At 28.3% G+C, this 12,969-nt stretch overlaps 1 protein-coding gene across 2 annotated transcripts; it reads right to left on the bottom strand.

Annotated features, from left to right (window-relative positions):
* Window positions 1-52: 52 nt before the first annotated feature.
* LOC145194356 (CDP-diacylglycerol--inositol 3-phosphatidyltransferase-like) lies at window positions 53-10,515 on the bottom strand. 2 transcript variants are annotated; one of them, XM_090069153.1, is made up of 8 exons: window positions 10,387-10,503; window positions 6,525-6,676; window positions 6,010-6,144; window positions 3,578-3,617; window positions 3,361-3,474; window positions 1,446-1,527; window positions 751-832; window positions 53-586 (listed from the first exon to the last, which is right to left on the bottom strand). In XM_090069153.1, exons 3-8 carry the CDS (start codon window positions 6,122-6,124, stop codon window positions 441-443), a joined length of 579 nt encoding a protein of 192 aa, XP_089925279.1. In that variant the 5' UTR covers window positions 6,125-6,144; window positions 6,525-6,676; window positions 10,387-10,503; the 3' UTR covers window positions 53-440. The 2 variants fall into 2 exon arrangements, with proteins under 2 accessions (XP_089925279.1, XP_089925278.1); XM_090069152.1 differs by lacking the exon at window positions 6,525-6,676 and having other exon boundaries at window positions 10,387-10,515.
* Between the last annotated feature and the right edge of the window lie 2,454 nt (window positions 10,516-12,969).

The raw sequence follows: 12,969 nt of genomic DNA, 5'->3' as shown, positions 1-12,969 counted from the left end.
TTCAAAACTACTGGTTTTTAAGGGAAATGGGTAAAAAGTAAAAATAACTCTGAATTTTAACACATGTATTCAACTTAAAGCATACAATTGTTACAAATAAATATGATTGGATATATATAAAAATAATATTTCTACTAACTAAACTTTCTAATTTTTATATAGGTGCAAGTGAAATAAAAAAAGACATTTTTAATTAAAAGTTTCAAGAATTCTTTGATTTTGATGAATTTTTATTTTTTATTTTTAACAGTTTACACCAAGTTATTTTGAAGACGGTGCATAGTTTGAATGAGCAAGACCTTTTATTATAGATAGAGAAGAAAATTATTGTCAAAGAAGAAAAATTAGTAAGTTTGTGTGCAATATCTTACTCAAAGAAGCTTAAAAACAATTTAAACAAAATGAACAATAAATTAAGTCAAAATTTACAGAGAATAATTTCAATTCTTTTTAGATCTGTCTTTTATGTCAACATCGCCAACAGCTTTAAAACCATTCACAAGTTGTATGATATTTATGAAGTTTTTTGTCGCACTGATTGGAAAAACTAGATAAGCAACCACCTTCCACAATCCAAACCCAAAAACTAAGAGAAAAGAGTTTTAAAGTGATCTGAAGATTAAATTCAATGGTAATAGTTTTTTTTTCTTTTAATAAAACATATTTAAACATAGAAATGAACTTTAACCCCCTAAATAAGCCCCAACATTTCAATTATTCACCCAACTATACTTTAAGAAAGAAACTTACTAACTGGTCCACTAGAGAAATGAATCAGGTAAAGCATAGCAAAGAATAATTCATTGCCAGCACACATTGTAAACAAGACAACCTGCAATATAAGAACAGTACATAACATATTTAACATATACATATAATATGAAAAAAGTATATTGCATACATACATATATACATATAATATATAAAAATATAAGATAATAACCTTGTAAAGGTTTGAAGGCACTTTATATACAAAGAAATTTTTTTAAGAAAAAGTTGTTAAAAAAGAAACTTTGATTTTTTTTAAATTTGATTTTTTTAATCAAGCCAGAAAATACAAGCAAATAATTTTGTAAGAATTAAACATGAACTACTATGATGGGTCCCAAATAAAAATTGCAAATACAATCGCCATCTTTCTTTGTTAGAAAGAAATGTTCTGCTCCAAACAGTAAAAAAAACTTTTATCTATTTACGAAACTTTGTTTAGAAAATTATTTTTTTCAAACTTATATGAAAAAAAAACACTTTACAATCCTTAATGCAAATAACACAGTGTATATGAGTAGTGCATTAAATGCTAATTTACTAATGTGCAAATGATAAAATTTGAACACAAGTTATGTTAACAAACTAGAACTAACCAAATAAAATATTAATTTTATCCATTTTTTTATGGAGAAAAAAAAGGAATTAAATAGAATATTCTATTAAAATATTTTTACCCGTGATGTGTAGTATAATTTCAAGAATGCATTTCCATTTTCAGCAACATTTTTGTGTGATTGACTACCAGCTAGCAAATTACTAAAAGTTACAAATGCAAAAAAGTTACACTACTGCAAAATACAAAAAATTACAAAAAGAAAAAAAAGCAAGTGGTTCAAACAGGTGCAAAAAAATTCTTTTTTCAAATGAAAATAAAACTTTAAATGAAGTTATTAGAACTATCAATTTATAGATAATGCAAAAACAAAAGAAACTGCAGAAAACTGCATTGTAGTAGTTAAAATTAAAGAAAAACAAAACAAAATATTAAAACAAAATTTTTTTTTGATGCTTTGAAGTGTGATAATTGCTACAGCTTGTTAACTGTAAAATGAAAATAACAACATTTATAATAACAATAGCTATCTTTGAATCGCTATCATCAACCTATTTTTATTCTTAGGTACTAATAATATAGGTTACTCTAGTTTACAATTATTTAGCAAATATTAAAAAATAAAGATTGGTTAGAATTTACATTTTACAATAAAAACCTTCACTAAAACTAGGACTTATAAAATATAAGCAACATACAGAGGTCAAATTAGGTGTTAAAGATCCATATGTTGATCACTTTTAAAACCTTTTAAACTAATAACTAATTAATCCCACAAATCTCATTGCTCATACTTTGAATCTTCCAAGCATCACCACATTAACAATAAATTTGATCACTAACTTAATGATTCCTAAAATATTTCTTTAAAAGCTCCCTTTAAACTCTTTTTAAATTTTTATGTACAGCAAAGAGGAAAAACTTAAAAAAAAATACTTTCAGGAGATTAAGATAAACAAAATGAATCGCTCATAACCAAATCCTGATACAGTGATAAACCACTATTGTCTTTTTTTCTTCCTCAACATATTTAAATAAAATTTTGTGAGCAAAAAGTTTTTGGGGTTAGTTGGCACAGTGACTACAGGACTAACTGGCAACATGTGCAAATATACCCCTATTCACATAGGCTGTAACTTCACTAAAGTTATATAATACTGCAGATCTAGAGACATGCAAAATTATAAAAAAAACAAAACAGATAGGGCTATAACTCCTCTAAATGTTATAAAAAATGCTGTCGATGCTTATTTTCATATGAGAAAGGTCTATTTGATAGACTTAAGGGCAAAAAAAATTAAGGGAAAAAAAATTGTTGGATGAAAGTTATCAATAGTTTTCATAAAAAAGATAATCTTTAAATAGATGCTTAATGTTACTTAACTTGTCTTTTTTTATATGGTGTGCAAAACTTACCCCGTGGTCAGGGTAAGTTAAAATGAATTTTTTTAGGAGGTCTTTTTGGGACCACCAATTAATTTCTTTTAAAATGTTTGACACTTGAACATGCTTGCCAAATTCATGTTTTCCAAAAAATTCACCCAGAATTGCACAGAGCTCAAAAATTAAAACTGTAGCCAACTAACCTCAGTCTCCATAGCATTATTAGCAAGACCATAAATATTCAGCAAGAACATAATTAGACAACAAATAAATATAACTGGTACAAACATATAAATAGAGTATAATTGTTTAAACAGAAAACTATATGCTTTTAACTAGAAATGCATATAGTGTTAAAAAATCCTTAGCAAAAAAGATTCCACAAAAATTCCAAACAGTACTCTCATTAAATTAAAAGATACTCATATGCATGTATGCATACATGTACATACATACATACATACATACATACATACATACATACATACATACATACATACATACATACATACATACATACATACATACATACATACATACATACATATATACATACATACATACATACATGTATATGTATATACATGTATGTATGTAAATATATATATATATATATATATTATATATATATACAACAATAGTTAAAGAGCTACCTGTAAACTTGGACCCAATGACTCATGATATCAAGCACAACAAGGAACTGAAACACTACCTGGTAGGTTGGGTAAAATTGTGCAAGAACAACTAGCAAACCAGTAGTTGAGCATCTATAAAAGAAAAAACAACTGATATACTTCAAATTTGCAAAATTAAAATAACATAAGATATGTATTAAGTTTAATTAAAATCCATATCTTAAAATATAATCACCTATCTGTCACCATATCCAAAACAGCACCAAACTTTGTACCTTAAATTAGATAAATAGTAAAAGAATAAATAACAAAAAGTAACAATCTTTGTTAGAAATTTTTTTAATTTAAATTATGGTGATGTGCATGCTATCATTTAACGGCTGTTACTATGGTGATGTATGTAAACTAAGAATACCAGTGTTTTCACAGAAGCAAGCAATCACCACAAGTATTGCTGAAATATCTTTTGATCAACTATTTTGTTTTATTTTTGAGATAAATCAATTAGGCTAGGCAAAGCCTATCAGCATAACCTTGTTATGCCAACATTTGGATGCAGATTCAGTTTCAAATTCGTGAATTTAGAACATGGCTACACTTGTTAAGATTTAAAATTTCCAAATTATGGCAGCTAGCTAACAGCTATTTTTTACTTTTTTGTCTGAAAATTAATCCAACAAAATGCATATTAGATTTAACTTATAGTACATTGAGTACTTTTATTGTTATTGGCAATCACTAAGGATTTGAGCCACATTTAATTGAAGATTAATAAAATAGTCTTATATATGCTTTTAAATGTCATAGATATAAATGTAATAATGTATGCACTCAGATGTAATAAATTGATAAGTTACCTTTATTGAACTACAGATTTACACTTTTTTTGTCTTTTATGACATTTTAAAAAATAGTGAGAATTTGTTGTTTGTTTGAACTTTTTAAAAAATGCACTAAATCCAAGTTCTTTTGATACCTAGATTTATGTATTTGAAAAATAAACTTGATGACGAGTGGAGTTTTATATTTATTGATAAAAATGCATAATAAAGCATTTGAACACATACATTCATAGGATGAATATTTTCTGAGATTTTAATTTCATAACTTTGACAAAGTGCTTTAATGAAATATTAAAAAAGAATACTAAGCATGAGCATATAGGTGGGAGTTGGTACATTTTACTGACTCTAACTTGAGAAGCTTCCAAAAATCTCCAGGTTTATGATTCTGACTCTCTAGCCCTGATTCCAATGATCTCTGCCCTGAGAGTGCAACTCATTTCTATTCAAAATAACAATAATTGTTTTATAAAACAAATAAATGATAATTATTTGTAAGTGCAGCAACATCCACATTGTTTCTTTGCTTCAACATCATTTTTGGTTCAATTTAACAGTTTTTGCTACTAACTACACCCACATAAGAAAATTAAATTTAACAAAATAGGCTATATTTTAAAAAGTTGCAGCTTAACATTGTAATAAGTTTTAGACAAAATTACAAAATGATAGACATTCAGCAAATATCATATGTATTTTGTATTTATCTTAAATATAAATTATGTGTTATACTTTTATAAGAATTGTTATGCTGTTAATTTTCTGAGTACAAGATAAAAAATTTTTGTTTCCATTTATTAAAAAAATATTTAAAACACATAAATGAATATAAGATGAAAGCTCACAAGTCCAACTGTGAAAAATTTGAGTCCACTAAGCAGAAAATTTATTTTTAGATAATACTAATAGGCTTGCTACAGCTCGCCTTGCCTAATTGATTCAACAAAAAAAAAAAAAAGAAAAAAAAAAAGAAAAGTTGATCACAAGATATTTCAACAATACTTGTGATGAGTGCTTGCTCCATCATGAAAACACTAACATTCTTAGTTTACATATATCACCATAAGAACAGCCTTTAAATGACAGCATGCACATCACCCCAAGAACCTTACTGTAAGATTCTTTTGAAAAACACATCCTAAGGGTTCTTTGAAGAACCTTTACAGGTGCTCCTTCAACACCAATGTCAATAAACCTCATTGGTTATTCAAAGAACCATTCAGCTTTAGAGTGTACAGGCTTGGTTACTAACTTATTATAAGCTACCTGAGCATACCTTATTTGAAAAAGCTACTGTGGCATATGATATCTAGCTACATACTATTATGTAAGAAAATTCAAGTAGCATTCTTTAAATGAAACATGTGATGTAAATAACAATCTACGATTTTGGAATGTCTTATTTTAGTATTCAGAGCTGGAGTCAGATGTGCAGAAAACTCTAAAAAGCTAATGTTAATCTCTAAAAAGCTAATATTAATGATGTTTGAAAAAATTATCAATTTAAATAAATCAGCAGGCTTAATGCTCAATTCTAAGAAGGCTCAATTTTAATCTCCTTGAAAATAATTTTTTCAAGAAATGATCATCTTTCATTTTTCACCTGGCAATCTAAACATAGATTTAAAAATGAAGACCAAAAGTAAAGAAATTTTTGAAAACTATGTAATGGGGCTCTTCTTGGTTTTTTTTTCTTTTTTTATATATTACACATTTTCTCTGAAAGGTTAATTAAAATCTCTAACAAAAATTCAAGTTCTTAAACATAGCACTGTGAACAAACTATGAACAAAAGTATACAAACAAAAGAATAAGATAAGAATACATTGGTTTAAAGCACGGGCAGCATGTCCATCAAATGCATCTAGAAATTCACTTGTTAAATATAAACTAACAGCAATCCAAGGGTTGAAAGGCATGAAGTAAAAAGAAACCAACATGAATATAATTCTCGTGTAACCTGAAAATATAAATAGTTTCAGCATTAAATACATTACACACACACACACACACACACACACACACACACACACACACACACACACACACACACACACACACACACACACACACACACACACACACACACATGTGCGCACACTAATAATAATAATTGTAATAGTTAATTCATGAGTGTAGCATTTAATAATAAATCTAGCAAAAATATTTATAGGAAAAAAAACTTGAAATACAGCAAATCCACTGACCTCTAGTGAAAAAAATTAGAATAGTAAAAACTAAGATGGAAACCTTTCATATTTATTTTAAATTTGATGATTTTGTGGTTTTTTTTACGGTTTGCATGCTTTTGTGATCAGAATGAAAAGAATAGACTCTTACTTTGGTCTTAAAGCAGCAGGATCTGAAAAAAAATCAAGAGCCCTCTCTTGAAAAAGAATCTTCATGAACATCCAAGCTACATTCTGAAACTGAAACCATTATGCAAAGAACAACTCCACTTTAGTAAGCAATGGGAACAGAAATAAAGATGCCTGGAATATATAAGAAAAATAAGGAAGTGCATTTTATAAATTATGCCAAAATTTCATTAAAAATAATGCAAAAGGTTCAAACAACTCTTGGGGTAAAAAGAGAAGTTAGAGAAAAATCAATATTCTTCAGCTTAGAATGTAAAGTGCGCAGATAGAAACCTTTAGAAGGAAAGTTATGAAAAAATTGATACATGCTCAAATAAATCAACAGGTTGAATAGGAATGTTTTAAGAACAAGATTTGAACTTTTCAATAAAAGAAGAAGTATCTTAAACCACTAAATTTAAAAAAATTGATTTAAGATATTCTTGATAACTTTAAAACCTGGAAAAACATTCTATCTAGAAAATTCTATCTAGAAAATTCTATCTAGAAAATTGAAACATAGGTCATGAGACATAGGACATGAGGATACACTATACTCTACAATATATTTCACACGTAATCCCTGCGGGATTTACCTTTTTTTTTAAATTTACAATAAAAATTACCCCAATTTAAATATAAACATAAACATAAAAAATGTCATAAAAAAAGTGACATGCAAACTTCTTTTAACCTTTTTTTTCAAGCCAAATATAAATTCTAATGTAGTGCAGTTCTAATCCAGTTCTAATGTAACTTTGTAATTTATGTATAGGGACAGGTGAAAAACACGGTAAAAAAGTGCAAAAAACACGGCCTACTTTGATAAAAACTGTAAAAAACACGGTAAAAACACGGAAAAAACACGGCATCAAAATGCCACATTTTTATTCATAGTGAAATAACTTCAATAAGCAAAAACTGTGTTTTAACTAAGATTTTATGACCGTTTGTTCAACTTTGTTGCTGAAGTCTCTGAATTGAAATTATTCACTTAGCTCTTAGCTTACTGAATTAAAAACATTACACGACAAATAAACACAGTTGAGGAGTATCCCTTGGAGATTTCTCATAGTCTTCGTCATGTAACTGGCATTGTCTGTAACAAATGCACTGACTTTATTGAATTTAAATTTGAACTTGTTCAGGGTCTTAACAATTGTCTGACTGACTGTCGTTGCATTAACGTTTTCTAAGTAGACCAGATTAACTATTACCGCCTTCATCTGCGTTTCATTGGAACTTGTTACTGGTAGTATAAACAGTATATGTAGAACGAAACAATTTTGGGAATCGCTGGCCTCATCAGTGGCTACAACAACTTAAGATGCTGCTTCAACACGGGCTTTCAATTCATCATGAGTAACATCAAAAACTTTCGGTAGATAATCGCGCCGTAGGTGACTTGCACATGGTAGTACCCCAAGGTTCTTCACATTCGCCTGTAAATATTTCTTTGATGATCAAGTTAGTTTAGTGGTATGTTAGCTGCAGTAAATGCCTCCACTAATTCAAACTGAGCAAGATTTCATGCATTACGTGACTCAGATACCGCCTTAAATGCACCTGTTATTGTAGCTTGCTTCTTTGCACGAGTGTCATTTGTTTCATTGAGGCATTTTTGAGTGTGCATAGGTGTTAGCAAGTGTCTATCAGTCGTACCTTTTCTCGTATGATCTAGTGTAATGTTACAACTTGTGCAAAAGAGATGGCCATTGTCGGCGTGCAAAGTTCCCTTGGGATAGTATTTTGCGCGCTCGGCACAAGAAACATTCACGACGTTCTTCAACATAATTAAATGTAAGATGTTTATTGATTGACACGCAAATTATTTACGAAAAAATGGTAATTACTAACCGGAAATGACAGATGAATTGACGTCAAGCAATTACCACTAACAACAAGTAAGTAAGAGAATAGAGTGAGTTAATTTAAAAAAACAACAGAAAATCACGGTAAATCTGACAAAAACACGAATTTCTCAGAAAACACGGAAAACACGGCAAATGACAAAAAACACTGCTTCCGTGTTTTCGTGTTTTTTGCCTGTTCCTATTTATGTTATAAGAATATCAACAAGTATGATGGTTTAAAATAGATTAATTTACCTCTCTTATTTTCAAATACCAATTTTATAATTATTTTATAATTTCATTAACTTTATAGCAATTTGACAACTCTAGGAACAAATATAATTATAAAAACTAACAATTTCCTAACCTAAGAAAAACTAAACTGAGAAAACCCAAAGAAACTATTGTGGATTTAATTTGAGAACATATCAAAGTAAACCCAAAACATATTATATGTATTAGAAAACTATCCTTAAAGCTGTTTTTAATGAAAACCACTTGATATACCCTAAATATAAAATTAGGTTCATTAAGTTAATGGCATCATTGTGCTATAATTTTAAATACCTACAGAGTAATAATTTAGTACTCTTTATCTTACGAGTACCTATCATTTGATACCACTTCTATTAGAAGACAAGCTCTATACAGCAATTTTGGGCGATAGCAAATTGTATTAAATTACAGACTTGCTATTTAGTCAAATGCCATTTTTCAAAAAAAAAAAGCAACTTATCAAACACCTAGATACATTTAAATAATAGCAGCAGGCATAACTTAAGCTGAACACAAAATTTAAAGAAACAAAGTAGCTAAGGAAAACAAGCTTACTTTTAACAAAAGCAAAAGTGTAGCTTCAGTTAATTCAATAAATCTCTTTGACTTTATTTTATCTTAAAATAGTATAAAGCCAGACCCAGAGAGATAGCAACCCCTACTTTATTAAGCTTGATTGCTAAATGGTAAAGCATTACAACTTATAGGACTCTTCTTCTCCTACTCAAAGTTTATCCCTCATTATTCTAAAAAAGTCTGTAATAACAGTGTTCAACATTCCCACTCAACCAGTGAGCCACAGATGCTTTAAACTAATAAAAAAAATGATATTTCAATCCCATTTTTTATCAAAATAGACATATCTAATTTTGCATTAACTGCAACTTTAATTCAAATTGAACAGCCAGTTGTCTTCTTTTCAAAACCTCTAAAAAACATGAAATACAGCAACGAGCTATTGAAATAGAAGCATATGCAAGTTGTAAAAGCTCTTAGGAAATAGAAGGATTATTTGGCCTTAGTGAACATTTAACAAGCTTTTTCATACATGTTCAATCAGTTTTATTAAAAAAATAAAAAAGATAAAATTATGCAATGGCATATTGAACTTGGTTGATACAGCTATGACATACAGTGTCAACCACGTAAGTATAACCAAGCAGCGTATTGTTTAATACATTCCATGTACTTTACTGACTCAAAAATGATCAAACAATCAATGCATAGTAATTAACAATTAAACAACTATGAGATTTCTAAAGAGAGATATAAAGTAATAACAAGCTATAATTCATAACAGTAAATACTTAAAGCACACACTTGTAGTAATATTACTGGTTTGAATTCTGCTTCTCTTGTATTTAATTAAGAGAGTAAATCTTAATTAGCTGAACTTTACTTTGCTAAAACAACTTTCTGTGTTTGGTTGAACTGAATGTTTAACTAAGTGACATGTTTGCAATAATTAACTCTAAGACTTAAAACATTTTTGTTGCAGATGTCCGTGTTTATAGTAACATAAACTTTTTAAACACTTTTACCCCAGCGAGTGGAGATGAAAAATGTAAATGACAAACATTATTAAACAAAGTCTGTAGCAGTAAACTATAAATAATAATTCATAAATCAAAATTTAAAATTTATAATGATTATACACATTATTTACTTACAATTCAGTAATTAAGAAGAGTTTGCACAGGAATTAGAAAATCTTACCAATTAAGTTAGGTACGAACATGTAGATATTTTCACTAGCCATCACAAAGATAGTTATTTTTTTCCTAAAAAACACACCACTATATTTTTATCTTTATCCGAAGCATATGAACTAAATACTGCGGTTCTTAACGCTTAAGTACATTTAGTTATATCTAGGTACATGTAATTTTACACTAACAAACATTTTTTAACTTGATAATACAATTTTGATAGATTTTTTTTATACTTTGGCTATGATTTTAATTTATCACTTAAAAAATTTAGTTGCATTGTAACTCACAACGCTTTCAAAAATATTTTGCTTATATGAGTTATAATAAATGTACAGGAATAACAAACAAGAATCAGAATAGAAGGAACTAGCGCCATTTATAATGTATGTATATTTTACTAGTAACGATATATGAATTCATAACCGCAAGATTTATCAGCAAGCACGGGGGTTTTGTTTTCTCAACATAAATACCAATTTTTTTTATTATTGATTTTTGTTATCCATATGCTATGAACTAAAAAGTTAATTCTTTTTAAATGATTAAATTATTTGTAACATCAACATGCTTGTATATTTTCAGGGGCTAACGTTTTTCAAAGACAGCAAAGGCTATTCCGATTTTTTTACACAAATATTCATGGTTCTTTTTTAGTAATTTTTTTAATTTCGTGTTTGGTGAACGTTTTCAATTACTTTTACTCTTTACAGTCGATAGAAGTGATTAGATCTAAAAAAACATTCTATGTTACCTTTACGTGCCATACTATTGCAACTTTTTTTACCAAAATATGTTGTAAGAAATATCGGTGAAATATAAATTATAAAATGAATATTTGATAGTTTTAAAATTTCAAAAATTACTTTGTACAACTAATTTTGTGCATACTTTGTACAACTTTTCAATTTCAGCGCATTCAAATAAGATCTGTCAGAGAAAAAAAAAAAAGTGATTACAAGCAAATTTCAGAACTAATTAAACTGCTGAATGAAAAACTAATTAAAAGCTGATATTTTTTGGACAACTTGCTCTCTCTCTCTCTCTCTCTCTCTCTCTCTCTCTCTCTCTCTCTCTCTCTCTCTCTCTCTCTCTCTCTCTCTCTCTCTCTCTCTCTCTCTCGTTTATCTCTGTGTTAATCTCTCGTTTATCTCAGTGTCAATCTCTCGTTTATCTCAGTGTTAATCTCTCGTTTATCTCTGTGTTAATCTCTCGTTTATCTCAGTGTCAATCTCTCGTTTATCTCAGTGTTAATCTCTCATTTATCTTAGTGTTAATCTCTCATTTATCTCAGTGTTAATCTCTCATTTATCTCAGTGTTAATCTCTAATCCTTAGAACTCTTATTGCATTTTTATGAAATTTAATGTAAAGTTTCACAGCTTTAAAACTAATGGGTCACAATTTTTATTTTAAAGATGTAGGAATTTAATAACTTTAAAATTTTATAATGATGACATTTTAAAATTGCATATAATTATTGGTCAAATATACCATAAATGTTTTTGCCCGTTTTCCACCCCTGAACTTTCTGCAAAATATTCTTTTGAGATTTAAATTGAGTCCTTTGAAACGATAAAATGCTTCTTGGATAAAGAAGCCTTAATATTTCTTTAAAAATTCCTTAACATTTAAATAATATTTTAACAATTCTTGGATTAAAAATTACGTCAAGTTCAGAAAGGAGCCGCAACTTTTAAATTTCAAAGCTTTACGAGTTAAAACGAAATTGTTTTAGTAGAATTCATTAGAAACTGATTTTTAATCTGTTACTTCTACATAACTTGGGATGAGTTTTTGTTAAAATCTCTGTTTGATGGGTAGTGTTTAAGATCGCGATGATATAACAATAAAAGATAATATCGAAAAATAACATCTTGTTACATTAAAATATATATAGCTTATCAACATTATGTTGTATATATACACACATATGCATCATGCACATGGCATAAGAACTCCCTTTATCATTTAATAAATCACAAGTAAAAAGAACTTAATCGAGTTTCCTATTTACCAATAAAAATAAAGATGTTTAATATCTTCAATTTTTAACATTTACTTTTGAGACGCCTTATTGTTGAAATGTAAAATACGTAATTCTAAAGTAGTGCACGTTTTTGCTAAATCAAATTATCGAAAATTACCCTCGGTTTAACTTATAAACTTTAGCTTAACCTCAGCCAATGTTTTATATTATTTATAAAATATATGATTTATATTTGGCTCGTCGATGTGAAATTACCATTCTGTTTTGCCTAATCCCATAATTTAAAAGCCTTAAACTATTGGATACGCTTGAAATTTCTTGCACCAACATGACAAAATAGCTCGAGAGTTTAACAATTGGCTTTTTAAAATACATTCAAATATGAATATTAATTCTTCGTCTGTTTAAAACACATGTTAAAAATAGAGAGTTGAAGTTACATGAAGCATCATGTGCAAATCTGTATTTGTATTATTAAAAAAAACTATGGAAAAAACATTTCTTTTTTTTTATTCCATTTTTCAATTATTTCCGACAAAAACATTCATAATTAAAAAATTACCAATTACTAATTCTCCATATTTAGAAATATACCTATATA

Source organism: Hydra viridissima, unplaced genomic scaffold, assembly GCF_058129835.1.
Source record: "Hydra viridissima isolate aposymbiotic clone 2 unplaced genomic scaffold, HvirCarnegie_v1 scaffold_12, whole genome shotgun sequence".
NCBI classification, from domain to species: Eukaryota; Metazoa; Cnidaria; class Hydrozoa; order Anthoathecata; family Hydridae; genus Hydra; species Hydra viridissima.
The sequence above is the reverse complement of the archived record's forward strand: the minus strand, read 5'-3'. Positions and strand labels throughout refer to the sequence as shown.